Raw genomic sequence first — 26,902 nt, forward strand, 5'->3', positions numbered from 1 at the left:
AGGGCCAAAGAGCTAATCTGCCAAATGTATCCTTGTTGAGGTATAAAGTTTTAACTGGTTGCCCATAAAGGTTACATATTACCGTTTAATATGACTAACATGGCAGAGTTAATGTGTTAGCATTATGGAGTAATTCTGGAATATCAGAATCTCCAGGCTGGGAGGAACCTTAGCAAATCACCCTATCCTCCCGCAGAAGGGGCACTTCTGAAACACGGGGACAGACTAGACAGTGAGTCTTGGTGCGTCCCACGTCCTCACACCACAGGTACAGCAAGAACAGTAACCTCTCTGTTTGCAGCCTTGCCCCCCGTGTGCACACCTCCTTGTTCTGTTCATGCCACGTGTAAGGAAGACAACACGTGTGAATGTAACCTGAGTTATGAAGGGGATGGATTCACATGCACAGGTAGGTGCCGTTGGGGCACGTGTGAAATAGAGCGGGGCAGGGGCAGAACGGGACTTGGTCAGAGTGCCTGGACTTCATCCTGACCCTTCTACTCCTGCCTGGGCCATTTTCCCAATACCTACCCTCTCTGTGATTCTGTCTCCTTAGTGGGTTTGCCCATGCCTGACCCACCTACCTCCCAGGTCATTGCTCTGAAATCACTTTGCACGCTCAAAGTGATGCACTTTATTGTATAGTGTTTTTGTAACTCTCCAGGTAATCCAGCCTTACTTCAAAAAAAAAAAAAATTCAGAAGATACGTTATAGTACTAAAAAAAAACAATAGTTACTCTCATCAGTTGGTGAAAATCACCCTGACCACTGCCATGTCTGTAGTTAGTAGTTAAGACATAGGTTCACCTGTGCAGAGACCCAAAGGGACAGTGGCATAAACAAGGCAAATGTTTAGATGTATATTTTTATCTCATATAGTAGTTTGAATGGAGGCATCCAAAGCTAACATAGCTCTGAAAGGACATCTGGGAGCCCAGACTCCTTCTGTCTTGTTGCTCTGCCACCATTCACTTGCCTGGCCTGAGACGGTCAGTACCATCAGCACATCCCAGGCAGCAGGATCAGGAAGGTGAGGAAGGAGGCAAACTTCCTTCCCTTTAAGAATGCACCTAGAAGTCGTTAAAAAATTTTGTCTGTTCCCATGCCATCGGCTGGAGCCCCATCATCTGTCATACCTAGTTGCAAAGGAGTCTGGGAAATGTAGTCTTCATTTAGGCAACCAGGAGCCCACTAAAAATCTCTTACTATAGAAAAAGGAGACAATAGATATTGGGAGAAACCTACCAGTCTATGCCACATGTACTTGCTAACTTTTTCATGAATAAATATGCAAATAAAGATACATAGTTTCTTTACAGAAATGAGATCTCACTATACCTGCTGTTTTGTAATCTGCTACAAAGCAGTCCAGAAGTAGGTCACTGACCAACAACTGCAGCAAAGACCCAGGTTCTCTCTCTCCAGTCTGCTCTCCTTTGGATGAGGCCTTTTGTCCTCATGTTTATTCTCTCAAAATCTCAAGCAGCTGCCATGCATGACTCCAGGCAAAAGCCAGGCAAGAGACATCAGATGGCTTCCCTGCTGCTCCTGAGGCTAGAGCTAATCTAGTACTGGGTTGAAATTTGGGAGATCGTGAAAACAAAGGTCCTATCGGGTAGCACAACACAGTGGGGAAAGCATGGGCTTTAGGGGTCAAACCAAGCCAAACCAAGTTTAAATCCCAGGCCCACCACATAATCACCGTTTTGCCTTTGTCAGGTCAGTTAAACTCTGGGTTTCCGTTTGTTCATCTGTAGAATGGGGGTAACAACGCCCGTCTTATGAAGTGCTCAAGAGTACTGTAACTCCACACACACACGCACGCACGCATGCACGCAAACACACACACAACTGTCTTAACATTAAAAGCCCAAACTCATTCCAAAAACTACTGAAGGGGAGCCTAGAGGTATGTGACAAAGGGGGTCAGAGGTGCACAGGGGTCATCAGGCCTGGTCTCGGAGGCTATCAGCCACAGGATTCTAGTGTTCGCAAAGGCTAGCCCAGGGGCTGTAGGGAATGGGGAGAGAAGACCCCAACATGCTGGGGCCCATTTTCTCCCCAACGCCACTCATCCCAGGGTGACCCATGCCCCACATTCCACAGACAGTGGTTCAATGAGCCCTCTCCCCTCTGCTCCTGCAGTTGTGGATTTCTGCAAACAGAACAATGGGGGCTGTGCGAAGGTGGCCAGGTGTTCCCAGAAGGGCACAAAGGTGTCCTGCAGCTGCCTGAAGGGCTACAAAGGGGACGGCCACAGCTGCACGGAGATAGACCCCTGTGCCAATGGCCTCAACGGTGGGTGTCATGAGCATGCCTCCTGCAAGATGACCGGCCCGGTGAGTCTCCCCTCCCCCAGGGAAACTTGGGAGCAGTTCTGTGCCTTGCTCAGCCTCGCTCACTCTGCTTACCGTTCGGCCTTCTCCTCAGCTTCCTTCCCACCGGACTCTTATGTCTTGTTAAGTCTGCAGACTAAATGCCAAGTGGCATCCTAAGCAGAAGAGGGACGTGAGCGGGAAAACTGGTGAAATCCACATAAAGTCTATTATTCAGTTGATAGTAATGTGCCACCACTCATTTCTTAGTTTTGTTTTGCTTTGTTTTTTTATTAGAGAGAGAGAGCACAAGAGCAGGGGGAAAGGGAGAAGGGAGGGAGAAGCAGACTTTCCGCTGAGCAGAGAGCCCAATGCGGGGCTGGATCCCAGGACGCCGGGATCATGACCCGAGCCGAAGGCAGATGCTTAATCAACTGAGCCACCCAGGCGCCCCCATTTCTTAGTTTTGACGAAGAGACTATGATTAGGTAACGTAGGGGAACCTGGTGAAGCATGCATGGCAACTCTCTCTGCTATCTTGGCAACTCCTCTCTAAATCTAGAATTATCCAAAGTAAAAAGTTTATTAAAACGAAAAATGTCGGCAAGAAGTGGGGGGAAAGTGCAGGTTTGGGCACCCACTCAAGTCTTTTTAGAATAGGATCAGTGCCCTGGTGCCCAGTTTATCTGTTGGGAAGAGAAGACGGTGGAAGATAATGTCCATTACGGTCATTAAGTGTGAACTTAGAGTCACTCTCTGAGTCCTAGCTCCCGCACTTACACTCTAACCTGGGGCCAGCTACTTGATTTCTCCGAGCCTCCGTTTCCTCTTTTGCCAGGTGAGCCTAATAAAAATACAGCCCTCAGAGAATTGTTGTGGGGATTAAGTAAGATCATTCATTGATTCGGCAAGGGGTCATCAGGGACCTACTGTGTACTGTTGTCGGGGCCAGGGACGTAGCATTGAAACGTGTGGGGAGAGGGGCAATGCTCTGTGCAGGAATAGGTGCAGGAGATACTTCCAGAAAGCACCAAGAGTCAGGAAGAACATAAATTGGGCCAGTGTGATAGAAGGGACGGGGAGAGTTGCTTTATTTAATGGGTCAGGGACACTCTCTCCGAGGAAACGAAATTTGAGCTGAGAGGACATTTCGTCATGAGCCTGTACAAACATGAGACGTGGCCGTGACTTAACTGCCACTATTTACAGGCGAGGCATTTTCCTGGTGCTTCTGAGCATCTCCCGAACTGGATGGGGGCCCACAGAGCACATAGGGGTCCTGGGGCCCTAGAAAAGGGGCTTCTCATCTTTTCGGCTCTCCCCACAGGGCAAGCACAAGTGTGAATGTAAAAGTCATTACGTGGGAGACGGGATAGACTGTGAGCCGGAGCAGCGGCCCATCGATCGCTGTTTGCAGGACAACGGGCAGTGCCACGCTGATGCCAACTGCGCCGACCTCCACTTCCAAGGTCAGTGTGGCTGGGGGCTGCCTTCAGGCTTGGGGAAGGGACTCCTGCAAAAGCGAACAGGAACGGAATTAAAAACCAGGCCAAACAGCCCGCTCATTGCCCAGGACCCAGTGCCCAGGGGGGAGCAGGCTTCGATGGCAGAGGACCGGAAACACTCGCATCTGGACCCGGAGCCTTAGAACCAGGAGGGAGCGTAAAGGTCATCTGTCGTGAATTTTCCTGATACATGCTTTCCCCAAGTTGCTTAGCAACCATCGACTGGAACTGAATCTAAGGAGCATAGTTTAGGGTTTAAATAAGAAAGAGGAAGCACCTGCCATGTGTAGATGCAACTTCTCAGCAGTTGTTTTGATAATACAACTTGATAGGCAGGTAGGGCATTCTCCTCCAAGGCTGATCTGAATGGCTTGTAATAAAACCACAGGGGTCATAAAACTAGGAATCACAACACACAACAAAGTGGAAAGCCAAATGGGACGTGCAGAGGTGCAGGTGATAGGGCATCTTGAAACCTCATGGAGGAAATCCACGAAGGACCCAGGGACATCATTCTGAGCCAGGGCAGGGAGGGACTGCAGGGGTTCAGAGAGCGACTCGGGGCATTACGTACTACGGCCGATCAGCGTTTATTGCGTGTCTCTGACTGGTATGGGGTTGTTTTAGAGACATGGTAATTCTCATGAGGCAGTTTTTACATATCTCAATAATAACTATTGAGTTAACACCTGTTACGTACTGTCTTAATCCATTTGGATTGCTACCATTGACTGGGTGGCTTAAAAACAACAGAAATGTGTTTCTCGCCGTTCTGGAGTCTGGAAGTCCAAGATCAGGGTGCCAGCATGGTCAGCTTCTAGGGAGGGCCCTCTTCCAGGTTCAGACTGCTGTCTTCTCACAGCAGAAGGGGCTAGGAAGCTCTCTGGGGTCCCTTTTATAAGGGCATTAATCTGGGACATGGGGCTGGCTCAGTAGAGCATGCGCCTCTTGATCTTGGGGTTGTGAGTTTGAGCCCCATGATGGGTGTAGAGATTACTTTAAATACACACACACACACTAACCCCATGCAAGAGGGCTTTCCGAAACCTCATGACCTAATTACCTCCCAATGGCCCCACCTCCTGATACCAACACACTGGGAGTTAACATTTCAACCGATGAATCTGGGGGGACACAAACATGCAGTCCATAACATGGACAGAATCCTAAGACACCTCAAGTCCCTTTTGGGGATGAGATAGAAGAAGCGTAAGCAAGGAAAATACACAGGATATATGACATTGTCTCCTTGCAAGGGGATTCCCACTGTAGCTGAAGAAATTTTTTAAATTGAGAAGACAAGGAAAGACAAATCACAAAACAGAAGACAGCAGTTTATCTCGTGCTGATGGTTCAACTGAAATGAGAGAGAGCAAGAATAGAAAAAAACTGAAAGCAGGGACTTGAACAGATACGTGTACACCCATGTTCCACCAAAAAGTGGAAACAACACTAGTGTCCATCGACAAATGAATGGATAAATACACTGTAGCCTATCCCTGCAGTGGGATATTATCTGGTCCTGGAAAAGGAAGGAAACTCTGGCATGTGCTGTAACATGAATGAAACTTGAAAACATTATGCCATGTGAAATAAACCAGACACCACAGGACAAATATTGTGGACATATGCAAGGGATCTATGTAACAGGCAAATTCATAGAGACAGAAAGTAGACTAGAGATTACCAGGGGCTGTGGGAAGGGGGATGGAGAGTCACGATTTGATGGTGACCACGTTTCTGTTTGGAATGATGGAAACATTCTAGAAATGGATAGTGGTGATGGTTGCATAACTTGTAAATCTACTTAACACCACTGAATTTTACCCTTAAGATGGTCAAAAAAGTAAATTGTATGTTATGTATATTTACCACTGTAAAAAAAAATATTTTGAACAATAGTCGGAGATGGGAAAGATCTCTGGGTAAGATGAGAGATGGACTCATTAGAGAAGCCTAATAGAGGCCTGGGACTATGGTGGAGACTCCAAAGATGTCAAGCCAAAGACCTCAAGGTAACAGGGTCTCAACTAGGAAGAAGGGTGAGCCCAGGGCACTCCTATGGGCAGAGAGGGTGGTGCTCTCTTTTTATCTCAAGAGAGCAAACCCCATGGTGGTTGGGTTAAAGCAGATGGGAGGGAACATGGCGCAACATTTGAAAGCTTGGTTGGGGACATTCTATTAGGCTACCAAGCAGAGGGATTCTATAGGCAGTTGCTATTTAGGATGGGGGCTGAAATGAGCAGCTGGGACCAGGGATGTTGATCTGTGAGTCATTTGCCTCAAAGAGTGTGAAGTCTTTGGCTTTTGTCTTTAGGGCACAGTCCATCAGCCAGTCCTGCCTGTTCCCATAGCTGACCCACAGGGGGAAATCTATTCAGCTCTTCTTTTCCGGGGGGCTTTTCTCTTCTGCTGTCTCCTGAATGCTAGGAAAGTGTTGGGAGTTTTACTAAGTGACTGAGCATCATAACTGAACCCACCTTCTGTTGAAGCTGAGTGGTTACCCTTAGCAAGACAGTATGGCATTGGGATAAGACCCCAGCTTTCCCTGTGGGCACGGATACAGGAGCCAGCCCACACTCCGGAGGAAGTGCCTACTCTTCCAGTTCAGAGGAAGGCAAACTGGTGCAGCCTTTATGGCAACCAGTTTAACCATGTGTGCTGGGAGCCATAAAATAATTCACGCCAAGACCTGGTAGCTCCATTTCAAGGAACCCATCCAATAGACACACAATCTAAGAAGGGAATAAAGATAAACATACCATCTCAGCATTACTTTGTATCATAGAAGATTATAAATAACACATATCTAACAATCAAGGATGATCAAATGTACTGTTACACATCCGCTCAAATGCACTATTAAGAATCACGTTGCCTTAGCAAGAAGACAAAGAAAAACATCTATACATCCTTCCCCAAACTGTTATGCTGGTAAGTGTTTGCATTTTAGATAGGGCTGACAGGATCATACAACCTGTGGAATATTCTACTGGACTGTGGTCAAAGATCTTGAGCTTAGGTCTTTTTTGGTGTAGAAAGTGACCTTTTAGTGGCATTTGGTAATGAACTGGACAATGTAAAAATGTAACTCAGTTCTTGAACTGTTTCTGGTCTCTGCTTTCAATTGTCTGGCTAAAAAAGATTTCAGCCAGGAAAAAATGATAAGTCTCTCAGTATCTTAGGGGAGAGATGGCTAGAGAAAACTTTAAGGGCATAGTGGCGATCAGAAAACATAGAGTCCTGGGCGAAAACTCTCTTTAAAGTATTTTTTCATGGCTGTGAAGTTCACAAAAATTATTCAATTATAAGTAGTGAGGGGGAAATCCTGTTGCTGGAGAAAATTTATAATATGGGGGAATAATAATGATTCAATGTTAAGTCTAAAGATTTCTAAAAACTCTATATGCAAGATGCTGCCACATTTATATTGTATATGACATGTAAAGGAAGAGGTAAAAAGACTAGAAAAGTATGAAATTATATCATAATAAAAAGTTACCAAAAAAGAAAGTAAAAATTCTTTAGGGGAAGTACGCCAAAATGTTAGCCCTGGAGTAATGATTATTTCCAGGGAGTACGATTATAGGTGATTTCTGTTTATTTCTTTTCTTACTTTGATGGGTTACCCAAATTTCTACAATGAAATGTGCTGTTCTTATAATGAGAAAATAAATAAATATTTTAAATGATGTGCTTCAACATACCTTGAAGGGAAATGGTTTGCACCCTGGGACACAGCTCGTCTTCTGCTTTGCCAGTCTTTTGCTGGGAGCCCTGCCAACCAGCCGGACTGACCTGGACAATTGCTCTCTTTTCCCTTCTAGATACCACCGTCGGAGTGTTCCATCTCCGCTCCCCATTGGGCCAGTACAAGCTGACCTTTGACAAAGCCAGAGAGGCCTGCGCCAATGAGGCGGCAAGCATGGCAACCTACAACCAGCTCTCCTATGCCCAGAAGGTGGTCCCCAGTTAGTCAGCACCATGCAGGCAGGGTCTGCAGGGGACGAGGCGCAGCCTCTTCTTAACACGAGGGAGACCTGGGCTGTTGCCTTCTTGGAGGGGAAGGAGGGTGCTCCTGGAGCAATGATAGCAATTCGTCGCATCCATCAGACATGTCCTGTGTGTCGGACACCATGCCGGTGCTTTGTTGACAACCCTGTCCATCCTTACAGCATCCCTGGAAGTAGGCGTCACTATTCCCATTTTACAGACAGGGCAACTGAGGCTCTGAAAGGTTAAGTAATGTGCCCAGTGTCACCCAGGCAAGAGGTGGCAGATCCAGTATTCAAAGGCAGTCCTTACTCCATGATAGTCAACAGCCAAGGCAGAAGCACAGACTGGGAGTGCATGCCTCACAGCTGAAAACCAGAAGGCGTTCCATCACCATAGGCCTAGGATCTCCCTGAACCCACAAAGCAGCTGAGTTTCTCTGAAATGTCTGGAGGGGCTGTGGAGGTCATGAATGGGGATTGCCCCAGCTCTTGGCTGCAACCAGGTCGGAGATGGAGCTCTAGCGAAGGCTACTCTCTTGGCCCCCAAAACCAGAAGCCCTGCTTATTTGGAAAGGCCAGCACCTTGGAGTTACCAGCTAGCAATTGCTCAGCAGGTGCAGAGGAGGTGACTGCCTATACAGTATGATTCTAGGGCCGCTCCTCCAGCCTCCCTCACCATCCAGTCTCTGCCTTCCTTCAGACCTGGCATTTCTTTACCAAGGAACAAAACCTCGGATGCCAGGCCCCAGCATATTGGAGGGTCTGAATTTTTGCTTCTCCTGCTTGCCGATTTTGTAGCCTTGATCAGGCAATGGAAACCTCTGTGCTACTTGGCATGTTTGTATAGGACTAAAGGTAATAGGGCACAGTGACGGGTACATTCAGTTTCTAACATTAAGAGCTCTGGAATGGACTGCTCGGGCTTGAATCTCAGCTTAACTACTTGCTGGCTGTCTGACTTTGAGCAAGTTACCAACTCCTCTTTGCCTCAGCTTTGCCAATTATGAGATAGGGACTTTTTTTTTTTAAGTTTCTATTGTATAGGGTTGGTGTGAGGGTTAAAAGTGCTGACACAGGGAAAGGCCTTTACAATAGAATCTGGCCCAGAGTAAGGTCTCAATAAGTATTACAATGATGATAATGATCGTGATGATGGTGGTGACAGTGATGATACTGATGATGGTGGTGATGATGGTGATGATCATGGTGATGATGGTGATGATGGTGATGATAGTGATGATGATGGTGATGATGATAGTGATGATGATGACAGCGATGGTGATGGTGATGATCATGGTGATGATCATGGTGATGATGGTGATGAGGATGATGATAGTGATGATCATGGTGACGATCATGGTGATGATGGTGATGGTGATGATCATGGTGATGATGGTGATGAGGATGATGATAGTGATGATCGTGGTGATGGTGATAATGGTAATGATCATGGTGATAATCATGGTGATGATGGTGATGATCATGGTGATAATGATGGCGATGGTGATGACAGTGATGGTGATGATGATAGTGATGATCATGGTGATGATCATGGTGATGATGATGGTGATGATGGTGATGGTGATGATGGTGATGATCATGGTGGTGAAAATCAATTCGAGCTCTATCAATGCACAGACAGAAGAATTTGCCCCCAGGAGTAGATGGCTAAGAGTAAATTTAATTTGAGAACACACAGAAATGAGTGTGAAGGACTTGGGCAACAAAAGAAAAAAAGGGTACCACTTTCATCTGTTCACTGAATCAATCAAGAAAAATTTAATGAACAGCTACTATGTTCCAGGCACAGGGGTACAGTTGACAAAATGAGCCATAACCCTGACTCCATGGAGTTTACAGTCTGATGGGAGAATCAGACATGAACTAAAGGAGCCCACACCAAATAGGAAATTGTAGTCGATCCACGGCCCTGTCTGTGTCCCTACAGGCCAAGTACCACCTCTGTTCAGCAGGCTGGCTGGAGAGTGGGCGGGTGGCCTACCCCACAGCCTATGCCTCCCAGAACTGTGGCTCCGGCATTGTTGGAATAATAGACTATGGACAAAGAAACAACAAGAGTGAAATGTGGGATGTCTTCTGCTATCGGATGAAAGGTAACTACCCCAGCTACGCTTCGGATTCCAGGCCACGCAGCTGCTGAGCAGCCTCAGCCTGGCCAGCCAACCTCCAAGGGAGAGCTGGAGCAGCCCAGGCCCCTCCCTCACCAGAGTGGGACCCTGTGTGCCCCTGCCTTCCAGATGTGAACTGCACCTGCAAGGTGGGCTTCGTGGGAGACGGCTTCTTGTGCAGCGGAAATCTGTTGCAGGTCCTGATGTCCTTCCCCTCGCTGACGAACTTCCTCATGGTACGTACCCTGTACCCCATCTGCTTGGTTCTGCCTCAGGGAAGGAGCGCTTGCCTCAAGGCTGTGATTCCAGAGGCGAGTCCTTGAAAGAAGCCCCATGCTCACAGTCACGGTTAAGAGCATGGGCAGTGGACCACACTGCCTGAATTTGAAGCTTGGGTTTGCCACTTGTGGCTCCACCTTCGACAAATTACTTCCCTCTCTGGGCCTCAGTTTCCCCAGTAAAATGGAGAGGATGACAGCCCCAGGCTCCTAGCATGATTATGATAATGAAAGCACTTAGACCTGTGGCCCCACGTGGAAACGGCCACACTGGGGCTAGCTAGTAGGAGCATCTCTTTTTGCATCTAGAGCAGCTTGAGGGTCTGATCTGCAGGAACAAGACGCTCTTTGGTCTTCGCAGACCGGGTGGGGCACAGTTAGCTGGGCGGGCCTGGTGACCAGACAGTTATCAACGTGGAGTCAACCTGCACTTAGCACCATCCTTACAGTCAATTCAATACTCTACAAGTTATGCCTCGTGAAGAGAAAGCTCCAGTTGGAGAAGTGGACTGATCAAAGAACTGAGCTAATAATAACAACTCGATCAAGAATAACATTTCTTGAGCATTTATTTTGCACTGGGCATGCATGAACCCCGTCAGAGCACTTATAACTCAGCCCACAGAATGTAAGCTCCCTAAGGGAAAGGATTTTCTCTGCCTTGTGACTGGCATATAGTAGGTGCTCAATAAACACGTGTTACTAGGAATAAATTCTCATGTCGGAACAAGACCCACTGGCTGTGTGCCCCTCAGCAGTTTAATTAACTTCTCTGGGCTTCATTGGCCCTGTCCACACGACAAAGTCGAACTGGGTAGTGACGTTTCTTAAACTGTTTCAGCAAGTATTTATTGAGCACCTACTACGTGCTTGAGATATATCGGTAAGCAAAAGAGACATACAAACTAATAAGCAGAATAAATAAGTACATAGTAGTGAATGCTAGGAGGTGATTATCTATCCTGTTGGGGGGGAAAGGAGGGGAAGGGGGAGTAGAGCGGGGGAGGGGTACCACCACAGGTTCCCATTGCAGGGTGATAAGGGACAGCCTTGGTGAGAAGAGGACACCTGGGGCAAGGGAGTTAGCCATGCAGACGTGGGGCAAGAACAGTCCAGGCAGAGGATGAAAGGCAAGAGTGGCCACACGAGTCTGAAGAATGGCAAAGAAGCCAGTGCAGCTGGAGCCGAGTGAGGGACAGAAGGGCCCAGGGGCAGCGGGGCAACAGGGTCCAGGTGGTTTGGGCTTCATGGGCCATTCCTCGTAAGGCCTTTGGTTTTCCTGTGAGTGAAGTGCAGGCCGTTGCGAGGTTTCAACAAGAGGAGACTCAAAATTTGACTTAGATTTCAAAGGACTGCCCAGGTGGCCATGTTAAGAATGGTCTTGATTCTGTGATGTGGCTGTGATGTGGTAGGGTTCGTAGAGGAAAGAAAAAGTGCTCCTAAAATTCTGCCAAGAGGCGGCCAGAAGAAACAGCAGCCGGAGGTGGGGCCGATGTCAGGAACACTCCCGGATGGGTGGTGCCCCGTGACCGCCCTCCCCGACCACCCCCCCATCCCCCCGCCCCGCCGCCACCCCAGCCCTTGCACACCAGAGCTGATCTCTCTTTCCTCTCCCCAGGAAGTGTTGGCCTATTCCAACAGCTCAGCCAGAGGCCGGGCATTTCTGAACCGCCTGACGGACCTGTCGACCCGCAGTACCCTCTTTGTGCCACACAACAGCGGGCTGGGGGAGAACGAGGTGAGGCGGGGGCCTGCTGTCTGTGCTTCACACTAGTGCTTCACCAGGATCTGTTATCTGTCACCACAAGTCACCCCAAAACTCAGTGGCTACACAGGTACTCAGCTCACCCCGCTGTGGTCCTGGCCAGGCCTGCTCACGGGTCTGTGATGGCCTGGCTGTCGGCCGACGGAGGCCTCCCGTCCTCCAGAAAACTAACCCAGGCGTGTTCTTATGGTGCTGGCAGCAAGTGGTAATTAGGAACAAGCCCCCATTTGGTCACATTGGCTAAGAGGCCACTGGTCCAACAGGTCATGCAGCTGAGCCCAAAGTCAGAGTGGGAAGCACTCAGAGTTACATGGCAAAGGGCACGAATGCAGGAGGGGTGAAGAAGCAGAGCCCCGGACGCAGGCAGTCCACCCCACTAGCCTTCTTCACATCCGGGCACGTGGAGGGGATGGCAATTCCACACAGGTGGCTGACCGCAGGCTCTGGCAGCCGCAAGCCCTGTCCCACCCGAGGGCTGAGAGGAGCGGGACCTCTGCCCACAGTTTCCCACTCAAGACCCAGCCTTCCTGAGGACGACTCTCAGTGCCACAAGCTAGCTGGAAGTGCACCTCTGGCAGAGCCCAGACAACCAAAAGTCTGAGAGAAGCTTGACATGCCTTCTCTCCACGTGGAGGCAGAAAACCATGGCCATGAGAAGTGATTTTTTTTTTCTGTGTCATCCTTATTATTAAAAATAAAATTGCCTGGCTTCTATAGACCATTCTTATGTTTCTCCTTTCCTCTCAGACGCTGTCTGGGCGGGACATTGAGCACCACCTTGCCAATGTCAGCATCTTTTTTTACAATGACCTTGTCAACGGTACCGTCCTGCAGACTAAGCTGGGAAGTCAGCTGCTCATCACCTCCAGCCAGAAGCAGCAACAACCGGTATGAAAAATCTTCTGGATTCACTTGCAGAACTGGAGAGAATACATGCAAAGCTCTCAGCGTGCAGTAGGGGCTTAATAGATGGCAACTATTATAATGTGAAAGTAAACACTATACCTGCAGTCGGGGACGGTGTTAGCTGCGCACCGTAGGACACCATGCTGTTAGGCAGCCCCTACCCCTTGGGGAGGAAACCACTGGTGACCACCAGCCCCGGAAACTGGTAATGATGAATGAGGAACTTTACATGAAACTATTTTTATTTTTAAAGATTTTATTTATTTATTTGACAGAGAGAGAGAGAGATAGCGAGAGAGAGAACACAAGCAAGGGGAGTGGGAGAGGGAGAAGCAGGCTTCCCGCCGAGCAGGGAGCCCGATGCGGGGCTCGATCCCAGGACCCTGGGATCATGACCTGAGCCGAAGGCAGATGTTTAACGACTGAGCCATCCAGGCGCCCCCACATGAAACCATTTTTAAAGCTTTCTGACTCTCTGCCTCTGTTTCACGGTGGTGGTGGTGGTGATGCTGTTGGTGATGGCAGGCATGGTGATACTGACGATCGTGAGAGTGATGTTAGTGATGGTGATGACGGTGATGGTGGTGGTGGCAGTGATGACCATGACAACCACGTTGTCAGAATCATAGGCACTTGTGAGGGTTCAGTGACTCCATGCTTGTGGCATGTGAGAACAGTGCGTGCTCGGTAGCAAGTGCCAAGTGAGTATTATTTTTTAATATTTACCTGATCGATGATTTCTTTTATTGAAAGTTAGTGGTTTAGACCAGTGTTTCTCAAATTTTAACATGCATTTGAATCAGGTAGAGGTTTGCTGAAATGCAGATCATAAATAATTCAGCAGGTGGAGTATGGGGACCTCAGGTTCCGCATTTCTAATGAACCCTCAGGTGATGCCCACAACCACAAGACAGTAGATCATGCTTTGATTAGCAGGGGATAAGATCACTTAAAAATCCATTTTCTAACAGCTCAGTGTGATGTTCAGAGCAGTGGACCCGAAGTCCAGAGGCTTAGGTTTGGCCATATGCTACCTACGTGATCTTGGACAAACCATTTTCCTTCTGAACTCATCTGGTAGACAAGTTGGTGGGACAGAATGGCCCCTTGGGTTCCCTGCAGCTCTTCAACCTGCCTTGTAGCCCAAGGGCAACTAATGTGTCTTGTGCTGCCCATCGGTAACAATAGGCCTGACACCCGGGCTGCAGGACCTGGGAGAAACTGAGCAACTTCCTTTCATAGAGGGGTTGCCCACATAGAGCAAAGAGGCAGATGGCCACAGATCTCCACCAGCCCCCCTCTCATTTCCCCAGGAGACCAGGTTTGTTGATGGAAGAGCCATTCTGCAGTGGGACATCTTTGCCTCCAATGGGATCATTCATGTTATTTCCAGGCCTTTAAGAGCACCCCCTGTCCCACTGGTGAGTATCCAGGGCTCCTGGGGGTGGGGGTCCAATGTCTACTCCCTAAGAGGCAAACTGTAGCAAGAAGCTCTGTCTCCTCTCCTCTGGAGACAGGAGGAGCCTCCCACAGGTGGCCTCAGAGATTGAGGCCCTGGTTCATCCCACCCCTGCTCCAGTGCATTAGCAACACAACACCTGTCGCTGTTGATATTTGTTGAGTGAATGGGCCATTAGAGAAGCCACTGGAAGGGGAGTAGGAAATCCTGAGCTCTGGTGTGTCCCCTCCACTTTATTAGCTGTGCAACCTTGGACAAGTCTCTGACCCCATTTTTCTCATCTGGAAAACGGGGGGTCATAATGCCAACCCCTGGGTTCTTGGGAGGATGAGTCGATAAATATAAAATAATTAGGACAGTCCTTGGCACACAATACGGGCTATATGAGGGTGGGTTGGTTGGTGGTGGTAGTATCCTGCTTTCTAAAAGGTGGGGGGTGGGGCGGTGAGGGCGGTGAGCCCAGCTGTTTTCTGGGAAGCTCCATAGCATAGTGGTTAAGTGCACCAGCTTTGTAGCCAGGCTGGCTTCCGAGCCCACCTACCTCTACTCCTCATTGGCTGTGTGATACTAGGCAAAGCACTTACCCTCTCTGGGCCTCAGTCGCCCCATATAAAAATGGAAACAGTAATACTTGCCCCTATCTCTTGGGGCTCTTATAGGTTTAACTGGATTATGTCATGGAAGGGGCTTAGACAGACCCTGGCAGTAGGAAGGGCTAAATACATGTTAGCTATCTTATCCTTATTTTTATCCCAACCGGCCCCAGATGCCTCGGGCCAGCAAGAGTGCAGTGGGCTCCAGAAAGCTCTCCTCTCTGGGCAAGGCACCGGGTTTAAGTATCACCCCTCCCCTTTCTGCGGGCAGGCTTCAGTGCACACCGGCGTGGGAACAGGGATATTCTTTGCTACCGTCCTGGTCTTTGGAGCTGCCGCTTTGGCTGCATATTCTTACTTTCGGCTAAACCGAAGAACAGCTGGCTTCCAGCGTTTTGAGGTAAGAGAGACATGGGAACATGGTGACGGGGGAGACTGGAGCCCAGCCCGACTGGCCGCTTCACAGAGCTCACCCCTGGGGAGCTGGGGGCTTGGCTTGGAGGCATATTCACCAGGGGCCCAGAAGCCCCCTCACCTTGGAGGATTCTGAGACAGGCACCCGCTCTGATTGGCGGGGGTGGAGGACAGGGTCGGGGACCCGCACGGTCAGGCCTCCCTCTGCAGCCAGCCTCAAACTGGTGAGCCCACAGGGAGGTCAGTGGATCTCGGCTGAGCAGGGGGGGGCCCCGGGGGCCGGGTGAGCCCACGTGGAGGTCAGCGGGTCTCGGCTGAGCAGGGGGGACCCCCGGGGGCCGGGTGTGGCCGCAGCACAGCAGCTGAGCACCCTCCCCTCTGTGCTTTCCGCCCCCACGCCACCCAGCCTCTCCTCCAGTTGCCTCCCCCAGGCCATTCCCTCCTCGCAGAGCAGATGCCTATTCATAAGCTCCAGCATCTCTACCACAGTGTGCATGCTGTGGGAGTCCTTTCTTACTAAGTTCAAGGACAGGCAAAGCCACTCCAGGGTGATAGGAGTCAGAAGAGCAGTTACCCTCGGTGGGATGGGGTCCTGCGGGCATGGGCGTGAGGACGCTTCCTGGGGAAGGGGGAGGGGATGGAAACACCCTGTGTGCGGGTTTGGGTGGCCGTCATGCTTGGATGGACATAGGAAGTCACTGAGCCCAGCACTTAAGAGGGGCACACGTGATTACTGTAAATCAGAAGAAAAGGCCCCCAGAGGAGGAGGTGGGGCGTGGCTTGCTTTACCCGCCAGCTTGGATGAGGCTCTCCTGCCCTGGGGACACAGCCTGTGCCTGTCTTCCCAAGCAGTCGGAGGAGGATATCCACGTCGCAGCTCTTGGCAAGCAGCAGCCTGAGAATATACCAAACCCCTTGTATGAGAGCACCCCGTCCGCTCCCCCAGAGCCTTCCTGCGACCGCTTCATGGTGAGTTTGCCTCTTTACCTAGGGACAGATGCAGTTGGGGAGCACGAGAATGAGGTCTTCCAGCAAATCCAATTGGAAAGCTTTGCACCAAGGAAAGCACATTTCCAGATTGTGTCTCGGGGCAACAAGCCTAAAAGCCAGTATCGCAAGCTGACTGAAGCCATGTGGCTGTTCAGTGTCCCTGGGTTCTTCGGGGTGACGTCTCCAATAATCAGAGGTAATAGGGGGGCAGAGGCAGCTCACCCCCCACCTCGTGACCAGGTGAGAAGTGGTTTGTCACACGAAGAAATCTTGGACTGCATTCTGCTGCAAACATTATGAGGTAGCCAGTGCAAAGTAAGACTCAGGCCTTAAAAAGTTTTTTTTTCCTTATGTTACACTTTAAACTTATATTTACATTGTTGGGGTCCCCGCCTGGCTCAGTTGGTAGAGCATGCAATTCTTGATCCCAGGGCCATGAGTTCAAGACCCACATTGAGCATGGAGCCTACTTAAAAAAAAATTTTTTTTTAATAAACTTTTCTTTACATGGTTGCCAAAATTTTTCTGCCCATCGTCAGAGCTGCTTCTTGCCTTTGGAACTATGTTCCTTTTGATGGCAGCAGGCTGGGTCCAAGGACCCAGAGGGGGTCCCACAGGACCAGCCAAGAGGGTCGGTGGCTTCAAGCAGGATGGAAATCAAACACAAGCCAGCGGGAAGTAAGAGCAGAGTTTACTGAAGATACAGAGAGGGCAGGTACACATGGAGCGCCTGGGACACTCAGAAAGGAGAAGGAAGGAGCATGAGTCCTGTCTTTGTTCTGGGTCTGGAGCTTTTATTGAGGACAGTGGTCTGGTGTATATGTCCCCTCAGGCATCCCAGAACTGGTTAGGATAAAGACCAGGGCCCAGGTGTTAGTCCTTAGAGCCAGGGGGCCTTGGCCTGGAGCTGTCTAGCTGCTGGTGGCCCGGAGTGCACATATGATAACTTAGGCCAGTCATTCTCACCTGGTCATTCCTTAGATGTTATCTGTTCTAGAGAAATCATGAACTCCTTGTCCCTTCCAAGGAAGACATAACTATTTGCATTACGAGGCATGTGGAAGGTGCGGTGGGGATGCAGGTCCTAGCGAGAGTAGAAGCAGGAAAAGGAGCAAAAGCAGATTTTTGCAGAGTCCCTCGGTTTCCCTGTCTCACTCTGATCAGGTCTTTTATATCTAGAGGGACATGTTCTGCTCTGGTATTCCAGGAAATAAACATTTGTTTCTAGTTAGTGATCCCTGAGCTTGGATGGAGCTCCACTGACTTCAACCCAGGGGAAGCCCACAGCAGTGTACCCCATTCACACTGAAGGTGGAAGGTACACCAGGTCTGGACTGAGAAGCTAAGAATAAAATTTAATTCTTCCTTTTATATGAAGAAAAATTGACAGCTAGTATGTACCTCAGCAGACTGAGCTGACAGCATTACTCAGGTTCAAGGAAATCACCTGAATCTGGGCTGTTGGTCTAGAACCCTCACAAAGAAGTAATGGGGTGGCTCAGTCGGTTAAGCGTCGTCTGCCTTCGGCTCAGGTCATGATCCTGGAGTCCCGGGATCGAGCCCCGCATCGGGCTCCCTGCTCGGTGGGGAGTCTGCTTCTCCCTCTGACCCTCACCCTGCTCCTGCTCTCTCTCTCACACACTCTCTCTCTTAAATAAAAATCTTAAAAAAAAAAAAAAAGTAACCAAAGCCAAAGAGCCGCTGGGATTGTTTTATGCATGTACATATGCTGTCCCACCCCTCAAGACTTTATTATGGCTGTCGCATTCTTGCAAGTTGGCACTGAAACATTACCGAAATATTTTATTGTGCCATTTTTCAGCTCGTATAGTGCAACAGACGTTTTTGTTCTTCTGCAGTGAACCAAACGTAAATGTCTTGTGTTCTCGGTGCCCGTGGTAGCAGAACTAATATCTTTGCAATAGACTGAAAAATAACCAGATCATATCCTATTTTGTTTTTCTAATCAAACCATGTAAAAGTTTCCCCATCCAAATTGAAAGGGTAAGTTCAGCTGTGCATTTATTAACTAGTAGTTCATTTCTGCAAGCACTGTTATGTTGAAATCAACCTCGTTTAAAAAGCTGGTGGGGCAGGGGGCGGGGGGGGGTGGTGCGGAGTTCCATCTCATTCTGTGCACTTCACACCTTCTCGGCTGCCTGTCCTCTTCTGAGGGCTCTGTCCGCACCACGCAGGAAAGATTCTCCTGAGGCAGGAGAGAGTGTGTCCCAAATGCAGGAGTCAGATGAACCTTTCTAATCAGGCCAGGCGGCAAAAATGTTCCAGGAACAGAAGTCCTAAGCTGAGGGTGCCATCCCCAGAGGGATGTCCTCCATTCTCCTATCTTTTATGTTGAAGGTGGGGTGCCCATACAATATTTGTGGCCAATCCAGACATCCGGAACACATCCCTTATGCAAATTAGCAACACTTCGGTGCCAATCAGAGCTGCAGACAGCACAGGGCATGGGTGCTGCCTCCAGAGTACGGTTTCTGATTGGACTCCCTCAAATGCTCAAGAGCCACCCTGGGTTGACAAAGAATGTTTAACTTGAAGAAAGCAGTTTTTTGTAATCACCTTAGTAGCCACCTTTTGTAGGGTGCGTGTACCTTCCTTAATGCAGTATCTGATTTAATCCTCATACTTCCCTGTGAGGAAAATATTATTATGGCCGTTTAGAGATGAGGAAAAACAGCAAGAATGGAAATGATCTATCTGGGGCCCATAAGCTTCAAGCAGCAGGGACCACCCCCAGAACCATCATACCGTCCTGCCTCCCAACACAACGCTCCTACCACACACGTGTTCACAGGGCACTTGGAGAAGAATTATTTTAGGCTATGGGGAGGGAAGACATTTTCTTCCACCCTCTTAGGGTCCCTGGCTGGATCTGAAAAGTAATCTAACAGATTCACAGGGAAAAAGCATGTAAACTTTATGGACAGTCTACATGTACCTGGGAGCTTTCATGAGAGAATGAAGACCTGAAGTAACCAGAGCAGGAACCTTTTCTATCTTTTATACAAAGAAACGGCACATTTGTGGAGAATTGACAAGACAAAGGTTTGGGCTTGGGGGAGTACATGGTGAACTAAGTAGGAAGCTAAAGAGTTTAACCAGGTTGTTTGTATGGATTTCCGGGCCCCGAATTCCTGTCTCTTAGGTGATCAGCGTCTTCTTTCCTCCTGGTGCAGGGAGGGTTTTATGACCTGTTCGGAGGAAAAGGGGCAAGGTGGGGAAGGGTCAGAGTGACCATCCTACTTCTGCTGTTTTTTCAAAAATTCCTTCAGTTTTAAGATATTTAAACTGCCAAGGTGCCATATTTGGGGATAGCACGTTCTGAACCCCTTCAAAGCCTCAGACCAGGGGCCAGAAGGAATGCTCAGCCTAGAAAGATCCAACAAGCAGAAGGGCCTGCCCCAAGTGTTTCAGAGACCTCTCTTTTCCAGGACGCCGAAGACCAGCAGCTGGACAACAGTGACCCCCTGGGGGCGTTGTGAGGGCCCAGACCTGCTGCGGCCAGCCACCCCCCTCGGCCATCTGCCCACCCACCCGAGCCTCCTCAAAAAGGCTGTCAACTGTGAATCCTCAGCACCAGTTGCTTTTTGGAAAGTAAGGTCCTTTCACACTTTAAAGTATGAAGCACTCAAGCCATACCTCATCTCTTTGGTTAATCTGGGGGATTACTTTGTTTCGGTGGGTGAGGGGCCATGTTAAACCTACCCACCAACCCCGGGGGACTACCCCTCCACTGTCCTTCCTTTGTACCTTTAGACGGCACTTAAGTACATTCTCCCCAACACTATGACCTTATCTCCTTTCCCTGTTAGATTGTAAGCATCCAAAGGCAGGGACCTGCCTCATTCATCTTTGTATCTCGGGATGTGGTACATGCAATGTGCTCAATAAATGTTTATGGAAGAGAATTAAAGTCAACAGAACAAATCTGGTGTTTGGGGAAACAAAAATACTGTTTGCCACAGGAAGGGTCAAAGTGTGAAGGTAAAATCCACTTACTGGGGCTAAATAGGGCCTTTTCATTTAGCCAACACCTGCCTTATAAAGTCTTCTTTCTCAATTCTGTTTCGTTTGCTTGTTTGTGTTTAAGAAGACATGATAACCACAGTGAGGTCCCACTTCACGCTCACTGGGGCAGCTAGAATCACGACAGATAATAACAAGTGTTGGCAAGGATGGGGAGAAATCAGACCCCTCACACGTTGCTGGGGGGAAAGTAAAATGGTGCAGCCACATAGAAAAGGTTTGACAGTTCCTCAAAAACTTAAACACAGTGTTACCATGTGATCCAGAAATCCCACTCCTAAGTATATACCCAGGAGAAATGGAAAACATGTCCACGTGATAACTTATATATGTGTTCTCATGGGAACATTATTCATAATAACCAGAAAGTAGAAACAACCCAAATGTCCGTCATCTTCTGAATCGATAGCCAAACGGTGGTATATCCCTTCAGTGAAATCGCATTCTGCCCTACAAGGGAACGAAGTACTGATGATGCATGCCAACAACACAGAGAGAACCTGAAAACGCCATATGCTAAGAAGGCAGACGCAAAAGACCACATACTGTATGACTCCATCTCTATGAAATTTCCAGAATAGGCAAATTCATAGAAAATAGATTAGTGATTGCCAGGGACAGGGAGTGATGAAAATGGTTCTAGAACTTTCCAGTGGTGATGCGTGGACTCGGGACAGTGTTGTACTGTGCACGACTCGCCCAAGCAGTGCAGGATGTCTACCACACCAGGCCCCTGCCCTCAAAAGGCCAGAAGTGCCCTTCCATCACCGTGACAACCAACACCCTCCAACCCACCCACCACACACTTCCAAATGGTCCCTAAGGGGCAGGACTGGCCAGCTCTGGGAATCACTGCTGGGACAGAGAAGTAAAAGGTTGGGTTGAGCAGACGTCTGACTCTCCTTTTGGCCCAATAACTGTTCCACGTCCTCAGGGTTTTTGCTGAGTCAGGTGAGACATTCTCGAGGCTCCAGTGTCTTGTAAGCTTTTTCCCAACTCCAGGAAAGGAAAAGAAGTCCCAGTTTCAGGCACAGGAACAGCTTACTGTCTCCTCTGGAACAACATGCCATGATGAAAGCAAGGCCATGTTTCTGGGAGATCACTACCCATAAAGAACGAGAGACAAATTCCCCAGTGAGTCCTCCGGTACCACCATCACAGGGACAAAAAGGCAAGCGATTGAAAGGAAGACCAGCAGGCCATCCATGGAAGGAGTGAATGAGACAAAGGTCCTGGCACATTGAGACATCAAGGACATTAAGGAGGCTAAATACACGTGCATGCACGTGCACACACATACACGGTTTTTAAAAAATAAGCTTTTCAAAATATTTATAAATTTATCCAAAACCCAGTAGTGATTTGACTTCATTGCATTTCCTCTTAATTTCGTATTATTCAGTATTTTCTTCCCCTAAAACACAGCTTCCAATTTTTAGCTTTCCTGGCAATTTGATTGCAAACACGTAGGTGACCGTATCTTCTCCTGGCTGTCAAAGAAGAAACACCTGTGGGGGAACAACGGTTCCGGCGGGTATCTAGGGCCTACCTAGTCTGAGCTCGTGCCCACTTTCCATCGCGCCTTCACTACACAGTCTTCCGGCTCTGCAAACAAGCAAGTGTGCCTTGCTGGGGTGCTGGGACAAAAGGGGTGAGAAATGAACCACACATCTTCCTCCCCTTCTCACCGGGGTGTTCTTTTTTGGGTACAGTAGAATTTGATACGGTTTTGCCACTAAGGCACACAAAAACAGATGACTTACAATGAGCTAGACGACACAATTCAAACTTTTATTTGGCAAGAAGTTCAATCCTATCACATAAAATCAACATGTAGAATAAATAGCAAATTCACATCCAGAATAAATAGCAAGTCTACTTAGTTCGCACGTATGGCACCTGAGACCATTCTACAGGCACACTCTGTCATTCTGTTAAATACTTGGAACACGGTTTCCTTGGGGTTCAAGCCTGTGGTGCTAAATAAAAAAAAAAAAAAACAAGCACAGAAGCGCTGTAGCGGGTTGGCTGCCCCGGGAAGCAGACACTGAGTGAGGTTTGCATGCGGGACGAGTTCGGGCGAGTGTTCTTGGGAACAACACCTGCAAACGGAAGAGAAGGAACGAGAAGGGCAGGAAGCAGGGCTGGAGTTGGAGGCTCCAAGGAAGCGGGCATGACCTCGTCTGAGGCAGGGCTTTCAGTGGGGGAAGCTCTCAAACAGGGCCACCAGCTGAGGATGGGGAGCCAGCAGCTGACCCAGCAGTTGGGGGGAAAAGGCCTTCGGTTCTGAAAGGTGTTCTGGGCAACCAAGCCCATCCCGCTCTATGAGCACAATCACCAGTCAGTGCAGCGAGGGATGGCCAACCAGTGCCTGAGCCTGGCGGTTCAATTACACACAACGGTTACGCCATGTGCTAGAAACAGTGGCCACAGAAGCACGGATGCCCAGGGAGCAGGGGAGTGTGGCGCACTCACCTACAGAACTTCTCTCTCCCAGCCACACCCAGCTCTGAGTTGGTTCATCTGCGTGCTTTCAGCAAAGTCCTGGTGCTGTAGCCACCAACACAAGCCACTAGCGCAGGGGTGGGCAAACTATGGCCGGAGAGCCAAATCTAGCCTGCAGCTGTTTTTGGAAATCAGGTTGTGATGGAACACAGCATGCCCGTTCCCAGAGCCCTAGCGACAGAAAATGGCCCGCAAAGCTCCAAGTGCTTCCTCGCTGGCCTTTTTACAGGCAACACCAGCGGAACCCTGCAAGAGAGAAACTTCTCTCCCTTGCCTCGCCTTAACCCACAAGGGTGTTAAAGGTTAGCTAAATTTGAGGCCAGGCTCCCAAATGCTAATGCAAAAAAAAGAGAGAGAGAGAAAGAGAATTGGTATAAAAGGAAATTAGTCTTAAGAGGGCAAAATACAGGCTCCCTAGTAGTTGAATAGAGTAATCAAGGAACCCTGCCTCCGGGCAAATGTAGTCTCACAGCATTCTGGACAAGGGCCCCCGAGTGGATCTTTGGCAGCAAATGAGCCTGCGGCACAGGGAATCAAGTCCAATATTTAGCACATTCTACTGCTTAAAGGGCCTTTGGGAGGAAGAGGAAAAGCCATTTAGTTCCCCCAAAGCTAAATTAGTGAGGAGGGAAGATTACTTCTCCTTTCTCCTTTCCAATAATTAAGAGGGCCAATGCATTCAAAACAACTAGTAATTTAGTCTGACAAATGCCCAAATCAGTAACAGGTGGTGTATGTTACATAGCATTCCTGGTGATGGCAGAAAATGGAGCTGAAGAGAATTTAAAAAATTAAAAAAAAAAAGAGGTTATGTCAGGAGGAAAGAGGGAGCTCTAAGCCAAACTCCTAAAATACTTTAAAAGCCGAGTTTTGTCTATAAAAGCAACTGCAAAACCAGTTGTGCAGGGCCCTTCCATGGCAGTCGGCTCTGAGTACCATGAGCCTCGCTGAGCCGCTGCGGCCGGCCGGACCGTCCCTGCACCACCTGCCTAACCGATGAGAAAAACGGGAGATATTTGCAACGTGCAGATCCATTTTCTTCTGTTCACTTTCCAAACCGATTTTCTAAACGGTAGAAAACAGACTCCGTTCCCTTGTACCACTGTGCTTCTCTCAGTGTGCACCACAGAGAACTGGAAAGAACAAAATGCCCGGTGCCATGTGCCAAATCCCAACTGAGTCACGACAGTTACAATCTATCTTGACTGAGCACACACAGGAAGCATGCCTCTGTCTGTCCTTCACATGGACACGGTTGCCCCGACTCGTGTGGCTGGCCCTGGTGTGGGTTCCGCCCGCCAGGTGCCTGCTCCACGGGCCCGGCTCAGACAGATGCTACGTGGCATGTCTCAATACTGCCACGTTCAGTGGCCCAGAGACTGAAATCTTAATGGGTAATATGTTGTAAAATTCATTATTCATTCCAAGAAAAATCTATTTCTCCCCCAAGGCTCGGGTCACCTAACCTAGTTCTCCATAAAAGCAGTTTTAAAAACAGCGCTACTTTATTCTTGAGTAAACAAGACACCTTGTAACTGGCACCAAGGAGACATCAATGACTATCTGATTAGATTAAAACTGAGAGGAAAAAAAAAAAAAACTTTTTTACTTCCTCACTCAGCTTTTCCAGGCAGAAACTCTAAAGCCATGAGCACAGCCTGTCTGCCGAGGACCCCAACACCAAGCACCCTGGGCATCCACCTGCACCCATTAAATGCCCATCCGCAATACCCTCTGATGCTTAAACCACATAGGAGCTAACACACAGCAAACAAAATGCCTACCCCATTCCCGAAAAGGAATGGGCTACAGTGTTTGTAACAAAATTTAGAAGTAAAAAAAGGGGCCAAATCGGGCCTCCTGGGTCTAAAGGGCATTACGAACGGCATCACAGAAGCCGTGTAACTCACATCTTTTGTGCATTGCGGCAGGTGCTCTCTGAAATGCCAAGCTAAAATGTCATCAGAAGCTGGTTCTGATACATTAACCACAATAAAATGCTGAATAAGCGAGCACTCTCCACAAGTCCCCTTTCAGGGCCCTGCCACCCGCATCCACTGGGGACAAGCATGCGTGCCACTCGAGTTGTCCTTAGAAAGGAATGAGACGCTTGATGAGCCAGCCGTTCCTAAGTCTCCTCCTAGCTTCCATTGCCCTTTATCCTCTCCCACCTTAAACACACACCTCAGGAAAACCACCCAGGCTCCCAAAATAGCCACACCAACGTGGCAGGGAGGAGATCTAAGGGGAGGACAGGGCTGGGAAGCTAAGCAGTGAGTGATGGGGCCACCTCCTCCTCCCCTGCTGGTCATGCAGATGTTTTAACAAGATTCCAACACAACCCTGCAGGGGTCCGGGAGGGGCATTTCATTACAAGGACATTTTTTGCGCCTGCTTCATCTTTTGTCCTCCAGTGGGCACATCAAACTAACACGTGGGTGGCGTTTTCAGGGGGGATAAACTCCCGGGAGGGCCACCACAAATGCGCTGGTTCCTCCGACCTGCTTGTTTCTCGCAGCCGGGTTCTGCAGTAAAGCAGAGCTCTGGTCTCCTCACCCTCCTTCCCCGCAGAAGGAGTGGACGCACCCATCACCTGCGACCCCACAGGTGCTCCCAGCATGGGGCAGGCCCCGGGAAGTGGCCTCAGCTGAGGACAACCACGAGTCAAGGACTTGCAACTTCTCTGTTCTTTCACAGAAGATTTTGCAGGGACGCTGAGTCTCCCTTCGAGTGACGCACCAGGATGCCACAGCCCTAGTACCACATGATGTGGGCACTGGAGGCTACGTACAATACTGTTACGGATGTTATTATGGAGCTCACAGACTCATCCATCAGCTTTCCACAAGCTGTTTACTGTCGCCCGGCACTGTGCCCCTGCGGTCCCCAACAGCACTCACTGCCCGTGAACGGTCAGCCCACTGTCCACGGAAGAGTCAAGAACATTTGCGACACTTCAGCGGCTGGAATTGAGAGATGGCATCAACAAGGCTCACCTAGCCCAGAAACACGGACACCCGTTCCAGTACCTTGGTAAACAAAAAGGCTGATCGCAGGGTTTCAACATGAAGCTTGCCACTCGCCCCAACGAGAAACGCAAAGGCGGAACTGGGGGGCTGCCTGCTTCTGTCTCAACAACGTGGAAGGAGTCTCCGTAAGGTAATGAATACCAAAAGGCGTATTTGTATCTTTTCCAAAAGCAACACTCATTTGCACACAAGTCAACCCCATCACGTCCAGCCAGTTGGGGGTTGTCCCTGCTTCTGGCTTTTTCCGCAGGTGGGCACCTGGTTACTTGGCGTGGGCCTCCTGCAGGAGGGGGAGTCTGAAGGTGGGGGCCCTGTCCGACCAGGCGGGAAGTTCGTGCTGCAGTGGAGTCCTCCGCGGGTAGAACGTGTGGCTGACATCGTAGTTCAAGAGGCAGCTCAGAGACGCCATGTAGATGTCAGCGAAGCGCGACAGGCGCCTCAGGAAATAGGTCGGGTTCTGGTCTGTGCGGAACAAGCTTCCAAACTGGGTGTTGAAGAAATTTTTGGTCATTTCTCTAAAGCAGCAAGAAAAGAGCAAAGCAACAGAAAACGATTCAGAAAAGTCTCTTTTTGAGTTAAAGAAATCAAAATCACCTTATTTGGATAGGACTCATCTGAAAGGAAAATCAGCCCAGAGCAGCCCCAAGCCCTGCTCAGGAAAACAGTCTGCCTATCCACTCATCAACATGGCTCTGATCACATTTCCCACTTAGGCCAGCCAGAGAGCAGTGCTGAAGGCTCCAGATTCAATGGGGACGCTCCTCTAAATGGACGCATCGCGTTTCCCAAACCAAAACAGAGGAGGCAGGAGAGGGGTACACGGACAGATGCAGAATGTTCTCAGCGTCCAAACCGCCCTCATCTACAGAATGGGATCAAGACCCCCTTTCTACAAGGTTATCGTGAGAACTCGGTAAGAGAAGTAAAGGCATATGAGACACTCTTAAGTATTCTGATGTCTGGGGAATGAAGGA

The 26,902-nt window shown here is 49.1% G+C and overlaps 2 protein-coding genes across 3 annotated transcripts in view; one reads left to right on the forward strand and one right to left on the reverse strand.

Annotated features, from left to right (window-relative positions):
- The window catches only part of STAB2 (stabilin 2), a 144,753-nt gene extending 124,903 nt beyond the window's left edge, over positions 1 to 19,850 (forward strand). The window contains exons 58-70 of one of the 2 annotated variants that reach the window (XM_028121647.2): positions 302 to 409; positions 2,147 to 2,340; positions 3,644 to 3,785; positions 7,649 to 7,782; positions 9,765 to 9,930; positions 10,075 to 10,181; positions 11,842 to 11,961; positions 12,736 to 12,876; positions 13,805 to 13,807; positions 14,208 to 14,315; positions 15,218 to 15,346; positions 16,213 to 16,329; positions 19,800 to 19,850. In XM_028121647.2, coding sequence (XP_027977448.2) covers positions 302 to 409; positions 2,147 to 2,340; positions 3,644 to 3,785; positions 7,649 to 7,782; positions 9,765 to 9,930; positions 10,075 to 10,181; positions 11,842 to 11,961; positions 12,736 to 12,876; positions 13,805 to 13,807; positions 14,208 to 14,315; positions 15,218 to 15,346; positions 16,213 to 16,329; positions 19,800 to 19,850 — 1,520 coding nt within the window. The remainder of the gene's footprint in view (positions 1 to 301; positions 410 to 2,146; positions 2,341 to 3,643; positions 3,786 to 7,648; positions 7,783 to 9,764; positions 9,931 to 10,074; positions 10,182 to 11,841; positions 11,962 to 12,735; positions 12,877 to 13,804; positions 13,808 to 14,207; positions 14,316 to 15,217; positions 15,347 to 16,212; positions 16,330 to 19,799) is intronic. The other variant, XM_088025671.1, reaches the window with a different exon arrangement.
- Positions 19,851 to 22,164: 2,314 nt separating this feature from the next.
- NT5DC3 (5'-nucleotidase domain containing 3) overlaps positions 22,165 to 26,902 on the reverse strand; it is a 55,679-nt gene continuing 50,941 nt past the window's right edge. The window contains exon 14 of the mRNA XM_028121650.2: positions 22,165 to 26,443. Within this exon, the coding sequence (XP_027977451.1) occupies positions 26,191 to 26,443 (253 nt within the window). The 3' untranslated portion in view covers positions 22,165 to 26,190. The remainder of the gene's footprint in view (positions 26,444 to 26,902) is intronic.

This window comes from Eumetopias jubatus, unplaced genomic scaffold, assembly GCF_037043125.1.
Source record: "Eumetopias jubatus isolate StellerSeaLion01/CBP00866 unplaced genomic scaffold, mEumJub1_p1.0 scaffold_8, whole genome shotgun sequence".
NCBI classification, from domain to species: domain Eukaryota; kingdom Metazoa; phylum Chordata; class Mammalia; order Carnivora; family Otariidae; genus Eumetopias; species Eumetopias jubatus.